We start from the raw sequence: 21,146 nt of genomic DNA, 5'->3' as shown, positions 1-21,146 counted from the left end.
CAGAAAAGGCCCTTTGGCCTATCGCATCTGCGTTGGTCAAAAACAACCACCCAGCTATTCTAGCACATCAGCCATTGCCTTGTGTGCCTTGGCATTGCAAGAACGGTAGCATGGTGGTTAGCATAAATGCTTCACAGCTCCAGGGTCCCAGGTTCGGTTCCCGGCTGGGTCATTGTCTATGCGGAGTCTGCACATCCTCCCCGTGTGTGCGTGGGTTTTCTCCGGGTGCTCCGGTTTTCTCCCACAGTCCAAAGATGTGCGGGTTAGGTGGATTGGCCATGCTAAATTGCCCGTAGTGTCCTAAAAAGTAAGGTTAGGGGGAATTGTTGGGTTACGGGTATAGGTGGATACATGGGTTTGAGTAGGGTGATCATTGCTCGGCACAACATCGAGGGCCGAAGGGCCTGTTCTGTGCTGTACTGTTCTATGTTCTATGTTCTAAATACTTCTTAAATGTTATGAGGGTCGCTGCCTCCACCACCTTTCTGGCAGTGTGTTCCAGACTCCCAGCACCCTCCGAGTGAAAAAGGTTTTCCTCAGATCCCCTCCTCTGAACTTCTTGCTTAAATCGATGCTCTTGGTCACTGATCCCTCTGCCAAGGGGAACCGTTTCTTTCTGTCTACTCTATCTATCCCCTCATAATTTTATACATCTCAATCATGTTGCCTCCTCAGTTTCCTCTGCTTCAAGGAAGACAGCCCCAGTCTATCCAATCTCGTTTCACAGCTAAAACTCTCCAGCCCAGGCAACATCCTGGTAAATCTCCTCGAGACCCTTTCCAGTGCCATCACATCCCTCCTATGTGTATTCCAGGACTGCACACAATACTCTAGCTGTGGTGGCCTAACCAACATTTTATACAGTTCCAGCATAATCCCCCTGCGTTTAACCTCTATGCCTCGGCTAATAAAGGCAAATATACCATATGCCTTCTTAACCACTGTATCCATCTGCACTGCTACCTGAAGGGACCGGTGTACATGCAAATCAAGATCTTGCTGATCCTCGGTGCTTCCCAGGGTCCTGCCATTTATCATGTATTCACTTGCCTTGTTTGTCCTGCCCCAGTGCATACCTCATACTTATCCGGATTGAATTCCATTTGCCATTGATCAGCCCATCTATTATCCTCCTGTAATCAAAGGGTGCTCTCCTCACTATTTACCACCCCACCAATTTTCGGATCATCCACGAACTTACAGATCAACCCTCCTACATTCATGTCTAAATCATTTGTATAAACCACAAAAAAGCAAAGGCCCCAACACTGATCCCCATGCGACCCTACTGAATACAGGCTTCCAGTCAGAAAAACACCCCTTGACTTATCACCCTCTGCTTCCTGCCACTCAGCCAATTCTGGATCCAATTTGCCATATTTCCTTGGATCCCATGGGTTCTTACCTTCACTGTTGGTCTCCTATCGGTCTCCAATGGGGGACTTTGCTGAGGTCCAAGTAGACTACGTCAAATGTATTTCCCTCATCTACACACCTGGTCACCTCTTCAAAAAATGTAATCAAGTTGGTCAGACATGAACTCCCCTTAACATAACCATGCTGACTGTTCTTGATTAATCGCTGCCTCTCCAAATGCAGCTTAATCCTGACTCTCAGAATTGCTTCCAATAGTTCCCCCACCACTGAGGTTAGACTAACTGGCCTGCAGTTTCCTGGTTTATCCCTTCCTCCTTTCTTCAATAACGGTACAATAATGGTTATCCTCCAGACCTCCGCCACCTCTCCTGTGGCCAGAGCGGTTTTGAAAATTATTGACAGTGTCCTTGCTATTTCCTTCCTTCCCTCACTCAACAGTCTGGGATACATTTCACCTGGCCCTGGAGATTTGTCTATGTTTAAGCCTACCAGACCACTCAGAACCTCCTCTTTGTCTCTGTTAATATTCTGAATTTTATCACAGTCCTTCTCCCTGATTTCTGTACCTACACTGTTCCTCTCACGAATGAACACCAACACAAAAGTATTCATTTGGAACCCTACCTACATCCTCTGTCTCCTTACACAAATTACCACTGTGGTCCTTAATGGTCCTACTCTTTCCCTAATTATCCTTTTACCCTTAATGTACTTGTAAAACAACTCAGAATTTTTCTTTATTTTACCTGCCAGTATCCTTTCATGTCCGCTTTTTGCTCTTCTAATTTTATTTTTAAGTTCCCTCTTACACATTCTATATGCTTCTAGGGATTCTGCTGTTTTGAGTCCTCGATATCTGTCATACGCTCCCCTCCTGATCCAATGCTGTATGTCTCTCACTACCCAGGGTTCACTGGATTTGTTGGTCTCATCCTTTTTCATGATTGGAACATGCTGGCCCTATACGCTCACTATTTCCTTCTTGAATGCGTCCCACTGTTCTGTCACAGATTTACCTGCTCCCAGTCCACTCTGGCCAAACCATATCTGATCTCAATAAAATAGGCATTCTCCCAGTTTAGAATTTTGATTACAGGCCCATCCTTGTCCTTTTCCATAACAATCTTGAATCTAATGAAGTTATGTTCACTGTCTGAAAAATGCTCCCCCAATGATACTTCGACCACTTGCCCAGCTTCGTTACCTAAAATTAAGTACAGGACCTCGCCCTCACTTGTAGGACCTTCTACACACTGGCTTAAAAAGTTCTCCTGGATGCATTTTAAGAATTTCACTCCCTCTAAACCTTTCACCCTATGACTACACCAGTTAATGTTGGGGAAATTGAAACCCCCACTATCACTACCCTATTACTTTTACACTTCTCTGAAATTTGCCTACATATCTGCTCTTCTATTTCTCTGACTGTTAGGGGGCCTATAGAACACTCCCTGCAATGTGATTGCTCTTTCTTGGTTTGTAAGTTCTATCCATATGGCTTCAGTTGAAGAGCCTGCTAAGATATTATCCCTCCTTACAGCCTCACAGCTGTAATTGAATCCCTGATCAAAATTGCAACAACTTCCCCTCTTTTACTTCCTTCCCTGTTTCACGTGAAGATTCTGGAATAGTGAGCTACCAATCCTGCCCCTCTCTCAACCATGTCTAAGTGATAGCAATGACATCATGCCACCATGTTTTCATTTGTGAAGATCAAGGGGAAATGGGAAGCAGCGTTGGGAGGGGAGATCAATTGGGGAGTATGGAGTGAGGCACTGCGTAGGGTAAACGGGACCACCTCTTGTGCAAGGATGAGCCTGATACAGTTTAAGGTGGTGCACAGGGTGCATATGACTCAGGCGAGATGAGTGGGTTCTTTCAGGGGGTAGCAGATGAGTGTGAGAGGTGTGGGCGGGGGGCAGCGAATCACCCACACATGTTTTGGGGTTGTGAAAAATTGGGAAGATTCTGAGCAGGAGTGTTCGCGGTCTTAGCCAGGATAGTGGAGGAGGAAGTGGACCCTTTGGTGGCGATATTTGGGGTTTTAGAGAAGCCGGAGCTCATGGAGGGGAGGAAGGCCGATGCCTTGGCCTTCGCCTCTCTGATTGCACGGAGGCAGATTTTACTGGAGTGGCGGTCGGCATCGCCTCCAGGGGTAGCGGTTTGATTGGGTGACCTGTACGACTTCCTGTGGTTGGAGAAGATAAAGTATGAGTTAAGGGACTCTTCAGGGGGGGTTTGAGAAAAGGTGGGGGACGTTTGTGACCGTGTTTGAGGAGCTGTTCGTTGTAGGGGAGGCGGGGTGAAAAAGGGGAAAAATCCGTACAGACTGTATAGTTGACTGCTGGGAAGTATGTTTCCCAGGGTGTTTATTCGCTGTAACCTGTTTTGATACATGTTTGTAATAAAATACTTATGTTGATGTACAAAGAGATCTGGGTGCCCTTGTACATTAGTCACTGAAAGCAAGCATGCAGGTGCAGCAAGCAATTTGGAACGTAAATAGTATGTTGGCCTTCACTGCAAGAGGATTTGAGTACAGGAGCAAGGTCTTACTGCAGCTGTCCAGAGCTTGTTGAGACTACATCTGGAAAACTGTGTCTTCTTATCAAAGAAAGAATATACTTGCCATAGATGGAGAGTAGAGAAGTTTCATCAGATTGATTCCTGGGATGGACGGGTTGTCGTATGAGGAGAGATTGGGTCGACTGGGCCTGTATTCGCTGGAATTTAGTAAAATCAGAGGGGATCATCTTGAAATGTATAAAATTGTGATAGGGCTGCATAGACTGGATGTGGGGATGTTGTTTTCTCTGGCTGGAGAGTCTAGAACGAGGGGCACAGTGTCAGGATACAGGGTAGGCCATTGAGAACTGAGGTGAAGCAACATTTCTTCACTCAGAGGGGGTGAATCTGTGGAATTCTCTCCCATATAAGGCTATGGTGGCCAAGTCACTGAACATGTATAAGAGGGAAATACATAGATTTCTAGACACTCAAGACATTAAGGGGTATGGGGAGGGAGCAGGAGAAAGGTGTTGAGATAGAAGATCAGACATGATCATATTGAATGGCAGGACAGGCTCTAGGAGGAAGACTGGCCGACTCCTGCTCCTATTTTCTATGCCTCCCTTCTCTCATGTGTGAATGCACTTCATCTTTGCTCAGTGTGGCCCAGACAGCTACACCAGGCTGCACCTGTCCAAAAGAGACTCACAGAGCAGGTCCACGAGCACACACATGCCTCTCTCTCTGTGTCTGTCTCTGTGTCTGTCTATTGGTCTATCTATCTGCATCTCTCGATGGCTCTCTACTCATTTTCCCTCACCGTCATGATTGTCCCTCTCCCCACACTCTCTCTTCCTCTCCCCCCACAAACCCCCGCACCCCAGCTCTCACTCTCTCCCTCACCCCCGTTGTCTTATTCTCTCTCCCCTGGTGTCTGCTCCCTCTCACCCGACTCTCTCTCTCTTTTCCCCCCAAACTCCCTCCCTCCCTCTTCCCCTGGGCTCTCTCTCTCCATTCGTTCTCTTTCTCTCCAGACTGGCTCTCTTTTTTACTCTCTCTCTTACCTGGCCACTTTCTCTCTCCCCCTCTCCTATTCCCTTGCTCCCCCTCCATCCGTCCTCCCTGACTCTCTTGATCACTCCCCCTCCAGTTTGTTTCCTCTCTCCCTCCCCCCTCTCTGCCTGCTCCCACTCATTCTCCCCCCATACCCCACGTCTCTGTTCTCCCCACCCTCCACTCTCTCTCCACTCCTGGTTCTCTCTGTCATCCTTCCTCCCCCATCCTCCCTCCCCCACTAGCTCTCTCTCTCACCCTCCTCCCTAGTCTCTCATGAGGGGTGGTGCCAAAACAGAGTTCCCTTCCATTGGTTGTGTATGAGAACCATCAGCAAGAGAAGGGTTAAGGGCAGCACGGTGGCGCAGTGGTTAGCACTGCTGCCTTGCGACGCTGAGGACCTGGGTTCAATCCCGGCCCCGGGTCACTGTCCGTGTGGTGTTTGCTCATTCTCCCCGTGTCTGCGTGGTTCTCACCCCCACAACACAAAGATGTGCAGGGTAGGTGGATTGGCCACGTAAATTGCCCCTTAATTGAGAAAAAAGAGAATTGGGTACTCTAAATTTATTTTTAAAAGCACGAGAGGGGTATATCTAGTGATTCTCACCAGGTTTGCTTCATGAGGATCTTGAAGCCGTCAGGACAGGTGGATGGGACAGGTAGGTGCAGGCTGTTACTTCCCACACCCCAGATGATAGCGGAAGAATCCACGTCCTTGTAGGGCACCTCTCCGGTCAATAACTCCCATAACACTACCCCGAATGACCTGTAGTGGAGTGAGAGACAAACATAATAACAGGAGAAATTCTAACTGCACCACAAGCAGAGGCATCAATGTAAATAAATTGACAGAGTAGCTCATCGTCTGTGTGTGCAGGTGAATCTGTGATAATACTGGTATCGGCCCTGCTACAAATGGTATTTGCTGTAAATCTCAGTTCGAATTAAAGGCAAAGGGACATGGTGGATCAGTGGGACAGACACTGGTATTTTTCAGTGGCGTTTGCATTCCAATCCAGCCTGGACTGATTTGTCCTTTGAGATCAATGTATTCAAATATCAAGGGGCCATAGTTCAGCCCTTCCCCGAAATTTGCCCCACATGGGAACATGGAAATTCACAGATAGCACAACGTGGAAACAGATCATTCGTCCAAAGAGCAATCTAATCCCTACTCTCATGACAACCCACTCTGTACCACTATTCCTTCATCCATTTTGCCAATCTAACCGTGACATATTCTCTGTCACAACCATTTACGCTGGAAGTGAATTCCACATCCTCCCAACCCTCTGTGTAAAGACTTTAATCCTGTTCTCTGTCCCAAATCTCCGAGATTTAATCCTGTAACTATGGTCCTTCTTCCTGCACCCTTCAATGATGGGAAAGTAATCTGTTTCTTGCTGCCCTGTCTCATCCTTCCAAAATTTCACTCACTAAGAAAAACAGATTTTTGATTTTCGTTGAATTTGGCATGCTTAACTTTCTAGTCAGATATAGGTCACTATTCAACCAATGGTGAATGAGGAGTTAAGCCGCCACCTTTACTTCCAGTTCTGTTCATTACTCACCAAATGTCCACTTTCTCAGACACAGGCTCATTGCGAATCACCTCGGGGGCCATCCAGGCCACAGTGCCAGCGAAGGACATCTTGGTGCTCTTGTCGCTTAGCTCCTTGGAGGTACCAAAGTCGGAGATCTTCACAGTGTCGTCGTGGGTAACCAGCACACTGAAACAGGAGAGAGGGGCCAAAGCCCGTTAAACTGATCTGCAGCACCTCCTAAAGCCGGGGCACATAAAGCTGTCAATCAGCACACCACTGTTACAGCTCACTCAAGCAGGTTCTGTTTAAAAATCTTCCAATCTGTCCACCTTCCTTCTAAACATGGTCCTCTTCCTGGGACAATGGATAATCACTGGCACCCTGTGAGGGGCCACCATAATGTAGGACTCAGGACACAGTTATTTATCATAGGTAAGTGGTGAAAAGGAATGGGGGCGCGATATGAGCTAGCCCCCACACATATGTACTTTGCCAGCAGGTTGGGACACAGGGAGAGGAGAGGGTGGGAGCAGTGGCCACACGCGAGTAATTTCCCCCAATTACATTCCAGACTTTAACTTATCCATACATCTATAATTCTACATACAAGCCACCCAACCTCTTGATTCGATTCCAGTCTGTACATGCATGTTTACTGTGTGTATGCATGCATATGTATGTATTTATGTGTTCCTTGTGGACAGTTTTGTCTTTTGCATGTATACCTGTATATTGAGTGCATCACATGTTTAAGGCTATTTGTGTACCTGCATTTGCGGTTGTTTGTGTGGAGTTGAGGGCCGAAGTTTACTGAATAAGGCAAATGAGCAGAGAGCACAGATAGACATCTGGAAGTAAGTTATTACTGAAATGTGGCATAGAGGGCAGAAGCGGTGGCACAGCATTCCTGGTTATAGGGGTTTCAGACAGGACAGAGAAGGGGATAAAAAGGATGAGGGTCGCAGTATTAGATAAGGAAACAAGGCAGTGGCGAGGAGGGATGATATACTAGAAGGATCATCAAATGGGGCTAGATGGATTGAAGTGAAGATCAAAAAAGGGTTGCAATCCCAAATGTGGCAAATGACTGAGAAATGCAGACACAATAGGGCAGTAACTGTGAGGGGTTTCAACTATTCCAATATTAACTGGGATAACTCAGAGCAAAAGATACCAAATTCTGAAAATGCACTCAATAACGCCTCTACATAGCAAATCCAACAGAGAGGCAGTTTTGAACTTTGTTTTAGGAAATGAAACTGAATTCAAATGGATTCAGAGTAGTTATGAAAAAGACAGATCTAGAATAAAAGTTTTAAGATGAGATGTAATTTGTGGACTGGAAACAGCTACTTGGAGGTAAATCAGTGTCAGAGAAGTGGGAGACATTCAAGGAGGAGGTAGTGAGGGCTCAGAGCAAACCCTTCCCACAGACTTGGCCTTTTGGCTAAGATGAGCGTGAAATCAGGTGTAATGCCTGGATTTGGTATGTCTCTCTCTTATTGGGACCGTGAATTGGATTCAATTTGAATTGGTTTTTGGAGCAGGCAAGGTAGCTGGATTAGGGGTTTGCCTTTGTCCACACTCTGAGCTCTGGCTTTGTAACTCTGATAAAGTATTTTAAAAATGAAAGGTAAGGCTCCCAAAAAGAATGCTCTTGTCAGATGCCAGAACTTCAACTCTGCAGAAAACCTAGAGGAATATGGAAAGTGAAATTAATTAGGAAAGGAAAGAGAGGACATGAAAAAGAATTGACAAGTAAAACTGAGGAGAACCTAAAGACATTTTATGAAAAGAGAAAGAGGATAATGAAGTAAAAAGTAGGACCAATTAGAAACTCTAACTTGTGTGTCGAGGCAGAAGGGATGGGAGGGTGGGGTGGGGCAGGGAAGGGATATTAGAGGCCAGCCAGCTAGCCTAATCTTGATGCTGGACAAATTATTGGAAAGGTTTCTGGGTGGTAGCATAAATCGCCATATGGAGAGGCACAAATTAATCAAAGACAATCAGCACGGATTTGTTAAGGGAAGGTCAGGTTGACTAGCTTGTTTGAGTTATTTGCGGAGATAACAAGGATCAATGTGGCCGGCTCATTTGAAGTAATCAACATGGATTTTAGCAAGGGTTTTGACAAAGTCCCACATGATGGACTGCTTAGAAAAGTAAAAGCCAGCCTACGGCCATACTTATGGGGCTGGTTTAGCACAGTGGGCTAAATAGCTGGCTTCTAATGCAAAACAATGCCAGCATCGCCGGTTCAATTCCCGTACCGGCCTCCCCGAACAGGCGCCGGAATGTGGCGACTAGGGGCTTTTCACAATAACTTCATTGAAGCCTACTTGTGTCAATAAGCGATTATTATTATTAGTCTGAAAACTACCGATCGCGTCTGATCTCGGATGCTAAGCGCACTCAGGCCTGGTTAGTACTTGGATGGGAGATAAGTAAAAGCCCATGGGTGTCCAAAAAAAGTAGCCAGTTGTTTCCAAAATTATCTCAGTGGCTGGAATCAACAACAAAACAATTTGTACTGATATCACACCTGTAATGTAATAAAATGTCCCAAGGAGCTTCATAGGAGAGTCATCAAGCAGAATTGGATACTGAGCCACACAAAGCAGCATGATGGGAGATGGTCAATAGCTTTGTCAATAGGAGGAAAATGTGGTAGAGAGATAGAGAAGTTTAAGGAGGGAATTCCAGAGTTGAGCCTAGACAGCAAAAGACACTGTCACAAACTGCGGAGTAATTAAAATCTGCGATGCTCTAGAGGCCAGAATTAGATGAATGCAGTTATTTCAGAGGGTTGTGGGGATGGATTAGGTGACGGAGATAGAGAGGGTGGAGACCATAGGTTTAATTTTCACAGAGTTGTGGGGACTCTAGGACATATCCAAAATGACGTAAGTTCAGAAGCCCAGCCCCATGTCCAGCATAAAACATTTTGGACACCAAGGGCAATTTAGCATGGCCAATCGACCTAACCTGCATATCTTTGGACTGTGGGAGAAAACCGGAGGACCCGGAGGAAACCCACGCAGACACGGAGAGAACGTGCAGACTCCACACAGACAGTGACCCAAGTCGGGAATTGAATCTGCGACCCTGGCGCTGTGAAACAACTGTGCTAACCACTGTGCTACCATGCTGGTGTATAAAATTGAGGGTCCTAGATAGAGTGGACAGGTTGGACATATTTGTCTTAACTGAGATGTCAATAACTAGGGGGCACAGTTTAAAGTAATTGGCAAAAGGATTAGAGACGGGTTTAGGAGAAATGTTTCGCAAGAGGGTGATTGGGAACTTGAACCCGTTGTCTGAAAGGATGATGGAGGGCAGAAATCCTCACCTTCAAAAAACACTTGGATATGCTTTTGAAGCGTTGTAACCTACAGGGCTACAGACCAAGAGCTGGTAATGATGGGCTGAATGACCTCTTTCTGTACCGCAAAATCTTTGTTTCTACAAGTGTGAATTTATTTGTGTGCATGCATGTATGTTAATAGGGGGGCCAGCTAACTCAGGATGGCGTGAGGCTCAGAATAACACCGACAGCACAGGTTCATTTCCTGTTCCGACTGAGGTAGAATTGGGAGCTGCCTCTTTGCCCTCCCCCTGAGAAAGGAAGGCTATGGCAAACCATCACTGACATAAAACTGCCAAGAAAATAGCTCAGGATGAAGCATTAATGACACTGAGTCAAGGACTTGCCTTCCAGCAGAACACATGGAATGTGCGTTGATGTCAATATGCGTATGCAGGTGTATCTATTCACCTGCGAGTGCACACATGCATTAATGAATGCAGGCATTTTTGTGTGTTTACTGTGGGCGTGGATATGCATCCATATTTTATATATATATATATATATATATGTTTATATGTGTGCACATGTGTGATTAGCAGTAATTAGCACTGCTGCTTCACAGCACCAGGGACCCTGGTTTGATTTTGGCGTTGGGTGACCGTGCTGAATTTGCACATTCTCCCCGTGTCTGCGTGGGTTTCCTCTGGGTGCTTCGGTTTCCTCCCACAATCCAAAGATGTGCAGGTTAGGTGGATTGGCCATGCTAAATTGCCCCTTAGTGCCCACAGATGTGCGGGTTCGGTGGGGTTATGGGGATAGGGCAGGAGAGTGGGACTAGGTAGAGTGCTCTTTCAGAGGGTCGGTGCAGATTTGATGGGCCGAATGGCCTCTTCCTACACTTTGGGAATTCCATTCTAATTCTATGGTACAAATATACATGTGGATGTATATATCTAGATGTGTAACAGAGTAATCATATTTTACTAACTTGGGTGATTTGAGGTCTCTGTGGATGATTTTGTGCAGATGTAGGTAGTTCATTCCACTGGCAATTCCTGAGGACCAGTCCACCAACAGCCGGGGTGTGATCTTCCGACCTGCCCGTAGAACCTCATATAACTGGCCGTGGGCACAATACTCCATAATAATACAGTAACATGGAGCCTGGGTGCACACACCCCTGTGGAAGAGAAAGATTAACATCTTACCACGTAGACATTGCTGTTCAGATAGTGTTGGATTATTTTACTGACAACAATATTTAGCCCAAGTCAGAAAAATACTGACTGTGGAACCAACATGTAATTAACAATCCCTGCCATCCCACAGCCCCACCCACATTACTACACTACCCTCCCTGTGCATCACTTACAGTTCAGTGCTTGCCTCACCCAACGCAAAATTAAAATCAGAATCTCAAGGATGTTGGTGGTGCGAATTGGACACATTATACTTCAGTGTCAATGTGAACATTAAATACTCCCAGGGCTGATACAGCATGAATTACATGCAGTATCCTGTACACTGTCCAATTAAACACTCTCAAGCTAAGTACTGCATGGGTTTAGATACAGAGTAAAGCTCCCTCTACACTATCCCATCAAGCACCCACAGGGCAGGTACATGGCTTTTTGGGGGTCAAAGTTCCCTCTACAATATTCTAAGAAATAGAACAGGGCAAGTACAGCATGGGTTAGCTAGATTAAAGCTCCCTCTACACTGGCTCATGAAACACTCCCAAGATAGGTACCGCACAGGTTAGATACAGGGTAATGTTCTCCAGATTATCTAGATATACTAAGCCTTGTGTTCAGCTTTATTCAATTATATTTCACCCTTTGCCTTGAAAGCCAGTGTGTAATGAGTACTTTAATCAATTGCCCCAGTTTGGTGCAATTTCCTGCATTGGTCCCATACCAACCAGGAACTGGAATGAGGCTATGAAAATGCATTTCACAATGAACCCTCATTCCAGTAGACACGGCAGAGTCTTATCCCACCAGTTTGCATTGGATTCCAACTCAAGTGTCAGGGACGAAAGGCCATTCTCTGACCATCGTGAATTCCCTCAAAGGGTCACTTGAATAGCAAAACAAAGTATTCTTGGGAATGACAGATATGTGGGGTCTTTACTCTGTGCAGTCCCTCCCCCCTTTAACATTGAGAAGTAAACCATACTTGAATGCAATGATGTTGGGATGTCTCAATTTCCTCAGGTGCTTGATGTCTGTTTCCTTCTGTTCCCGCACTTTTTTAATGGCCACATCTTCACCTCGGAATTTTCCCAAAAACACAGCTCCTTGGGCTCCACTGCCCAGCCACTGGAGCTCCGAAATCTCTTCAAAAGGCACCTCCCAAGAATCTGACAAAATTAGCAAACGTATCAGAATCAATCCACCAGATCCCAGTCTGTGCAGATGTAAAGTTACTACAGAGCTGGCCTCCAAGCTCACCACAATTAGACTGGAGTTAGGCCTGCACGGTGGCACAATAGTTAGCACTGCTGCCTCGCAGTGCCATGGACCCGGGTTCAATTCCGACCTTGGGTGACTGTCTGTGCGGAGTCCGCACATTCTTCCTGTGCCTGTGTGGGTTTCCTCTGGGTGCTCTGGTTTCCTCTCACAGTCCAAAGATGTGCAGGTTAGGTGCATTGACCATGCTAAATTTCCCCTTAGTGTCCAAAGGTTGGTAGGGATATGGGGTTGCGAGGGAGTGGGCATGGGAAGGATGTTCTTTCAGAGGGTCAGTGGAGACTCGATGGGACGAATGGCCTCTTTCTGTACTGCAGGGTTTCTATGATTTCTAACCATAATGGACCCGGACAAAGGATATTAGTGGGTTCCAGTTTGATGGTTTCGGGGCTATAACCTACGGCCCCTGGGTTACCAACATTCTCTTGATTCTTTATAACAAGCCTTCCAATATGTGTGTGCACATGCATCTTACCTCTATACTATATGGGCAATATACTACACACAAGACTAACTTGTACACAATATTAACCTGTAGAAACTGCTCGTTTGTATGCAATACTATCTTGGTACACAAAGCTAACTGGTACTCGATACTAATTGGAACACAATGGTAGCATGTACACAATACGAACATGACATACAAAGCTGGCTTGGTACACAGAGCTAACTGAAGAACTTGCAGTTTGATAGACAATACTAACAGGTACACATGAAATGAAAATGTAAATTGCTTATTGTCACGAGTAGTCTTCAATGAAGTTACTGTGAAAAGCCCCTAGTCTCCACATTCCGGCACCTGTTCGGGGAGACTGGTACGGGAATTGAACCGTGCTGCTGGCCTGCTTGGTCTGCTTTCAAAGCCAGCGATTTAGCTCAGTGTGCTACATTATAACTTGATACGCAATATTAACGAGTAAATCATTGCAAAAGGCACAATATGCTAACCGGTAGTCAATACGAAAAGGTACACAATACTAACTGGTACATATTTCTACCTTGGTACACAATTTTAGTGGTACACTTGTGGTATACAGGCAAGACCCCCCACTTTTATTTTGCAATGTGTAATCTATTCACTTCAGTGTGTAAATCTTTGCACAGCCGCGATTGTGCAGCAACCTAAAGAGCCCAGGACCTGCATGGAAATTTCTGTGTGACTGCACGGCCTCGAAGAAACATTGCAAACAGAGCATACTATACTAACTGGTACACACAACCACCTTGGTACACGGGATTAACTAGTATACAATGCTAACTGTTACAAACTGCTACCTTGGTACACAACAGTAACCCAACTGGTAATTATACCCTGGGCTGGATTCTCCGTTTGGGAGACGAAGAGCGGGATTCTCCCATACTCGGCGGGGCGGGGGGTCTTGGCGGGATGGAGTGGTGTGAACCACTCTGGCGTCGGCCCGCCCCAAAGGTGCAGAGGATTCTGCACCTTCAGGGGCTAGGCCGGCGCCGGAGTGATTTGCGCCCCGCTGGCTGGCGTGGAAGGCCTTTGGCGCCACCGCCAATCCCCGTCATCCCCGCACATGCGCGGGGGGGGGGGGGGGGGGGGGGGGGGGGGTTCACCTATGTGTCCAACATCGCGGAGGCTGACAGGGCCGATGTGTAGGAAAAGAGTGCCCCCACGGCACAGGTCCGCCCGCGGATCGGTGGGCCCCGATCGCGGGCCAGGCCACCATGGGGGCACGCCCCGGGGCCAGATCGCCCCGCACTCCTCCTCCTCCTCCTCCCCCCCCCCCCCCCCCAGGACCCTGGAGCCCGCCCACGATGCGAGGTCTCGCCGGTAAGGGACCTCGTCTGATCCACGCCAGTGAGACTGGTAGAGAACCAGCGGGATTTCGGCCCATCGCGGGCCGGAGAATTGCCGGAGGGGGGCCCGCTGTGAGCGGCCGCCGACCGGCACGACGCGATTCCCGCTCCCGCCGAATCTCCAGTGCCGGAGAATTCGGCGGACAGCGGGGGCGGGATTCACACCGCCCCCCCGGCGATTCTCCAACCTGGCGGGGGGGTCGGAGAATCCCGCCCTAAGTGTTGATGCCAGCAGAGCATGTGTAGACTTTCACCACCGATTCCGGTGAGGGGATAGTAACGGCGCTGAGTGAAGTGGCCGGGTCTCAGGGCGCGCATGTGCACAGCTGATGACCTGCACTGGTCACGTGGGCAGCAGAGTTTTGGGTGAGCTCAAGCTTACAAAGGGAAGAATGTGGGAGATCAAGCAGGAGATTGCTGGAAGTTTCAGCAGTGATGGGCTGAAGTAGGGATGGATTCAAGACCAGAGGTGGAAATAGATGGTCTTCGTGGCGGCATAGTTATGACACTCCAAGGTTGGGAACAGTCAGGGAGCTGCCCAGAGGGGGAAGGAGATTGTAGTGGGAACCGAAGACAATGGCTTCTGTCTTCACAATATTTAATTAGAGGAAAGTTCTGCTCGTTCAGTATTGGATATTGGACAAGGAGCAAGAAAATTTACCAACAATGGAGACGTCAAGCAAGGTCACGCTGGATATCATCAGCATACATGCAAAAACTAACTCTGTGCTGTTGAATGATGTTGCTGAGAGGCAGCATGTAGATGAGAAACAGGAGGGGCCCAGCGATAGATCCTCGGGGGAAACACTGGAGGTAATGGTGTGGGAGCAGGAAGAGGCACCCATTGCAGGTAATGGGAAGCGCATTCCCACTCAGCTGGAGGGCGATACTGCATCAAACATGTCAACGGCTACAGTTAGGTCAAGCAGGGTAGGTAGGGGTAGTTTATATTTGTCACAGGCACATGAGGTGTCATTTGTGACTTTGATAAAAGCTGTTTTGGTACTTGGGGGATGGAGGGAGAAAGGTGAAAATGCTGCACTACCAAATGCTGCATTGATGCACAGCACTAATTAGTATAGAATACTAACTCAACGACAGGGTGGGGAAAGGGTGGTCTTGGTGGAGGGGGGGCGGGGGGGACAATGGCATGGGAGGGGAAAAAGGGTGGCATGGGGGAGAAAGGGCGGGCTGGGGGGGCAAAGGGCGGCGTGGATGAGGAAAGGGAAGCGTGGGGGAGAAAGGGTGGTGTGGGGAGGGAAGGCCGCGTGGTAGGGATGGGCAGCGTGGGGGGGAGGACAACGGGTGGCCGGGGGAGAGGGGGAAAGGGCGGCTGGGGGGGGGAGAAGGGCAGTGTGGGGGAAAAGGGCAGTGTTGGGGAGAAAAGGGCAGTGTGGGGGGGAAAAGGGTAGCGTGGGGAGGGGGTGTAGGACAGGGTGGGCTGGGAAAGGGCAGCATGGGGGAGTAAAGGGTGGTGGGGGCAGCCGGTACGCATGAGCTAATGCGGATGTTGGAGGGGGTGGACGTGGATGGGAGTGGGCTGTTGCAGGTGGAGGATGTGGTTGTGGTGTGACGTGGAGGGGAGGGGCACTCTGCAGTGGGTTGGGGAGCAAGGTTGGCAGCAATGGCAGAGGGGTGTCTCTTAGTGGGCCCTTTGAACAAGGGACATCTCCCGACCAGGTGCCCGCACAGATTTGCTTGTTGCGCCCCCCAACATGATCAGGCCCTAATAAATGCCCCATGAAGGGCCTCAATTGGTGTTGGGAAAGGAGGGCTGCCCACAGGCCTCCTCCACCTTGGAGTGGAGATAGCAAAATGGCAGGGTCTCCACCCACCACCATCCCATCTGATCAATTCCCCCCCCCCCCTCGCCACAGAGGAGGGCACACAATTCTACCCAATAACTTGCAAGACAATGTTATTTTTTGTGCTGTAAATTAAGTGGTAAATAATATCCTCTGGAACAACAATACAAAATAAACTTTTACAAAGTTCATTGGAGCAAAGGTAACATGATACTAACCAGCATGCCGACTGGACAAAGATATACAACATATATTGATAACTAGAATATCAGTACCTTGTTGTTGTAGTTTATAATCTGTGGAGTAGGCTTTTCCTATAATATTCCACACTGGCCTCAGGCAGCCGAATAGCCCCTCTAGGAATCCTCCTGGCCCTGATCCTGAGCCTGACCCTGAGCGATTGTAATGTATCTTCATCTCATCTGGTCCGCTGTTCTCACCTCCGCCTCCATCATTCCCATTCCCATCCTCGGGAGTCTGGGTGGTCCCGGATTCCTCGTGCTCCCTCAGCTGCAGAACACTGTTTTCAAACTGGTCGCGGGAGTCCTCACTGACGCTGGTGAGCACGGTGATGGTGACGGGATGGTTGGAGTTGGAGCTGCCGCTGCTGTCCGCCTGTGGAAGCCCCTTCTCCTTTAGGTTATCCAGGATCTCGGGCGGTGAGTACAACGGTTTGTGGCCCACATCTCGGACTGGCAGCTTCTCCCCCGGGGTCCCCAGCTCTTCCTTCAAGTTCTGATTGATGAGGTTGGAGGAGGGTGACCATGTCAGGACCTCCTGTGGGCTGGCCATCACACCGTGCATGTGCATGGGGTAGGCGGCATGAGGTAACTTTCAGCACAATCCTAGGACAAGACCCAACGTGAGGTGCAAACACCCAAACCTGCAAGGGAGAAAGGGAAGAGTAATGAATTTCCAGCCAGGAGTGAGCATCCTTCGATGTCTGATGTAGCTTAGTCAGTAGCTCTCTCACATCTGAGACAGAAACTTATGAAAGTTCCATTCCAGGACTTGAGCATAAAAATCTTAGCTGACACTCCCAGTACCAAAGGAGCGCTGCAGTGTCAGAGGTGCTGAAATGTTAATCCGAGGCTCTATCTGCCTCCTCAGGTACAACAGCCCACAATCTCTATTTTGAAGAGGAGTAGAGTATTTAGTAAGTTATGTCTTCTCAGTCTTTGAGTGAACTTAACCATAATACAAAAACCCAACATGAAAGTAACCAGCCTTTATGGAAGAAGAGCCGTTGTCCTGGTCAACACTTATTCCGTAACAAACATCACAAAAATAGATGATCTAGTTGTGGTCACATTGCTCCCTGCTGTGCTCTATTAGGCTCCTGTGCATCACAGATGGAGATTCATTATGGTTCTAGAGAACATGAGGGTGGGGGGAGGGGGAAGGGGTCTGGGGAAAAAAATAATTTATGAGAGCTTGCTGTGCACAAATTGGTTGCATCGCTTCAAATGTATTTTATTAGCCATTTTGGGACAGTCTTGGATTGATGAAAGAAGTGAGACGAATGCAAAGCTTTTCTTTCTTTGTATTTCACCCTTTTCTGAGGAGATCATTACAGCAAATTTAACTGTTGGCACAGTTCCCTTGCTGATGCCATGGTAACGCAAGTCTGGCCCTCCCATCCACCCCCTCACTTACAGCCCTGCTTCACAGGCAGGAGTCTGTGAATAATGCAGGGACCAATCTTTTACAATCTGGCATCACTTGACACGAGAAAATTGCAGAGATAGGAAAAGGGCTTCTCAGGTGACATCCAAACAATCTCTCCATGCGAGTCAGTGAGATGGCTCCAGTCCAGACTCTGTGCTACTGTAATTACACCCTGCATACTCACAACAGCAATGAGCTCTGCACAGAACCCAGTCGCTGATTAAACTTTGCAGCAAAGAGCTAACAGGAGGAGGATCAGAGAGAACCCGGTTGAAACTCACCCTCACTCAGCCTGCAGTGGAATGAATACTCAGGATTTTCTTCCTGATTCCCTTCCTTCTGTTTTGTGTTCTCCTCATCTGGAAGCTTTTAACTCTCGCTGTGGTTAGGTTCCACTGGCGTTCTCCTCAAACGGCTATCTTTCCTTAGCTATCCAACTGGGGCAACATCAGCCACTTGTGAACATCTGACATCGATCAGGAGATGGTATCTGGCCAGTGTTTCCCCTGCCCCATCCCAGAGACCAACTTGAACAGTTGTGAAAGAACAATGAGACCTTTCAGCGGCTGGCATTGTTCACAGACATTAAAGGTGCTCTATCTAAATACAAGATATCCTTGTTCGTCTGACTGAGATCAGCCGTGATCCTAATGAATAGCGGAGCAGGGTGTGCGGAGTCTGCACATTCTCCCAGTATGTGCCTGGGCTTCCTCCAGGTGCTCCGGTTTCCTCCCACACCCCAAAGATGTGCAGGTTAGGTGGATTGGCTATGCTAAATTGCCCTTAGTGTCCAAAAAGGTTAGGTGGCGTTACTGGGTTCCGGGGATCGGGCGAAGGCATGGGCTTAAGTAGGGTGCTATTTTAAAGGGCCGGTGCAGACTCGATGGGCCGATTGGCCTCCTTCTGCACTGTAAATTCTATGATTCTATGACTGGATTTCCACTGTGTTAGCACTACCATCAGGGACACTGAAAATCCTTCCTGGATTGGGCTTCATTTGGTGCTGCTGATGAAAACTACCGATGCTTAACCACTCCATTGTACCAGCAAACAAAAACTTGGCTCACCTTGGCTCCCCGGGAGTGACCAACAAGCTCGCCAGATCACCAGACCTACCATCATCAACAAGGGAAGCAAACTCAGGTGGAGGAGTCTGTCCTGGACACAAACAGTGTTTCCAGGTATAAATGGAACAACCAAGTTATTGGGGTTTTTGAACCACAAATCTGACCGGAAAGCTGGAATACCCCTTTGAAAAGACCAAGAACAGAAGGGCAGTGAAACGGCTGGATCAGGGTTAAGAGCTGAAATATACCCCAGACACTTGCTGAATTATACATGGGGATACTCAGTCTAATTCAATTAACCCAACAGGACCCAGTGAAAACAACTGCAGCTGCCAAATATCATTTACACTCCTGTACACTGAGCACTGATGGTTTCGGGCTATACACAGACTGTAGGAGACACTGAAGCAGACAAAGAGCTCCATTCTGCCTTGTAATCTTAGTCAGAAGAAACACTTAACACAGAAAAGTCCACTCTGGATTGAATATATTGACACCAAACAGGCAGACAAACCTACAGTGGGAGCAGGGGGAGAGTCAGTGGGGGTCATGAACCTGCCAATCACTTCCATTTTTAAAAATAAATTTAGAGTACCCAATTCAATTTTTCCAATTAAGGGGCAATTTAGCATGTTCAATCCACCTAGCCTTGCACATCTTTGGGTTGTGGGGGCGAAACCCACGCAAACACGGGGAGAATGTGCAAACCCCACACAGACAGTGACCCACAGCTGGGATCGAACCTGGGACCTCGGTGCCGTGAGACTGCAGTGCTAACCACTGCACCACCGTGCTGCCCTACCAATCACTTTCATGTTGGCCAATCTTGTATAATCAATGTTTCGGCCAAAACTAATGTTATCAACCCTCCAGGAATTAAGAATTATATCTCCTGGGAGATATCTGAGAGAGAGTATTACAGTAAATAGAGGTTTTTCAAAAACTTTATTTAAAAACGCTTGCCAGAATTGGCAACCTCGACCAACCTGACTGCAGCTGACTTACAACTACAGCTTGTTTTACCTTTGTTTATCAGTGTGTGAAGTTCTTATGTGGGTGCGGGACATACTGTTCACTGCACACCTTTCACAAGCTCGCAGTAAAATAGAAAGCATTTTACACCAGGGTTAAACTTCATTAAATCGTGAACCTTTGGGGACCTATTCGTGGGGGGCAGCATTTCGTGCTTGGAGGGGTTGGTGGAGAAATACGAGTTGCCCAGCAGGAATGGGTTCCAGTAATTGCAGTTGAGGGACTATATGAGGAGTCAGGTGTCGAAAACAGGGTGGATGAGGGCAGAGTGTCGGAGATTTACAAATAACTAATGGACTGGGAGGGCCACCCCGATAGGTGAAGTCAAACACGTGGGAGGATGAGCTGTGGAGAGAGTTGGAGGTTGGGCTGTGGGGGGAGGGGGTTGGGGAAGAGAGTGAACGCATCCTCTCCGTGTGCGAGGCTTAGCCTTATTCAATTCACCATATTCAATATGACGGTGGCCGGGATGAGTAGGTTTTTTGAGGGGGTGGAGGATAGGTGTGGGGGGGGGGGGGGGGGGGCTGCAAACCATGTCCACATGTTTTAGGCCTGTCCAAAGCTGAAGGGATTCTGGCGGGGGTTTGCAGACGTTATGTCTGAGGTGTTGAAGGTGAAGGTGGTCCCGAGTCCAGAAGTGCCGATCTTTGGAGTGTCGGAAGACCCGGGAGTCCAGGGGGTGAGAGAGGTCGATGTGCTGGTCTTTGTCTCCCTGGTAGCCTGGAGACGGATTTTGCTGGAATGGATGGACTCGAGGCCGCTGAAACCAGGGATGTGGGTGAGCGACCTCGTGGAATTCCTCAGGTTGGAAAAGATCAAGGGCGAGATTCTCCGGACTCACGACGGGTCGGAGAATAGCGGGCGTCGGAAATTTTTACGGCGACGCTGTTCCGACGCCCTCCCGCTATTCTCCGAACCCCGCAAATTGTCGGAGTCGCGTTTCCCGACAAACGCCTCCTTCCCGCCCCTGACACGACCAGAATCGCCACTGAGAGCCCCCCCGCTATTCACCGGCCCGGATGGGCCGAAGTCCCGACGTCATGGCGCCCTGTTTGGACGTCGTGAAACACACCTGCTTTTTAAATTCGTCAACCAGTCGGCCTGGCTGACGACTGCTTGGAGGAGGTCAGGGCACCACTCTGCGCACCGCTCAGCGCACCGTTCAGCGCACCGCTCGAGTCTGGCCACAATGGGGAAGGCATCCCTGGGAACGGGAGGGGGTCCAGAGCGGGGGCAGTGGGGGGGAGACGGAGGGGGCAGTGGGGGAGACGGAGGGGGCAGTGGGGGAGACGGAGGTGGCAGTGGGGGAGACGGAGGGGGCAGTGGGGGAGACGGAGGGGGCAGTGGGGGAGACGGAGGGGGCAGTGGGGGAGACGGAGGTGGCAGTGGGGGAGACGGAGGGGGCAGTGGGGGAGACGGTGGTGGCAGTGGGGGAGACGGAGGGGGCAGTGGGGGAGACGGAGGGGGCAGTGGGGGAGACGGAGGGGGCA

General features: G+C 48.6%; 1 protein-coding gene across 2 annotated transcripts in view; it reads right to left on the bottom strand.

Moving 5' to 3' along the window:
• The window catches only part of LOC119958362 (mitogen-activated protein kinase kinase kinase 13-like), a 181,259-nt gene that overhangs the window by 78,333 nt on the left and 81,780 nt on the right, over positions 1-21,146 (bottom strand). For both annotated transcript variants that reach the window (XM_038786836.1, XM_038786831.1), the window contains exons 2-6: positions 16,165-16,772; positions 11,968-12,151; positions 10,778-10,969; positions 6,510-6,668; positions 5,546-5,704 (exon numbers count right to left, since the gene is read on the bottom strand). In XM_038786836.1, the coding sequence (XP_038642764.1) occupies positions 5,546-5,704; positions 6,510-6,668; positions 10,778-10,969; positions 11,968-12,151; positions 16,165-16,699 (1,229 nt within the window). In that variant the 5' untranslated portion in view covers positions 16,700-16,772. The remainder of the gene's footprint in view (positions 1-5,545; positions 5,705-6,509; positions 6,669-10,777; positions 10,970-11,967; positions 12,152-16,164; positions 16,773-21,146) is intronic.

Source organism: Scyliorhinus canicula, chromosome 2 (assembly GCF_902713615.1).
Source record: "Scyliorhinus canicula chromosome 2, sScyCan1.1, whole genome shotgun sequence".
In the NCBI taxonomy this organism is placed as follows: domain Eukaryota; kingdom Metazoa; phylum Chordata; class Chondrichthyes; order Carcharhiniformes; family Scyliorhinidae; genus Scyliorhinus; species Scyliorhinus canicula.
Note: the sequence above shows the minus strand (reverse complement) of the source record. Positions and strands in the feature narration are given on the sequence as shown.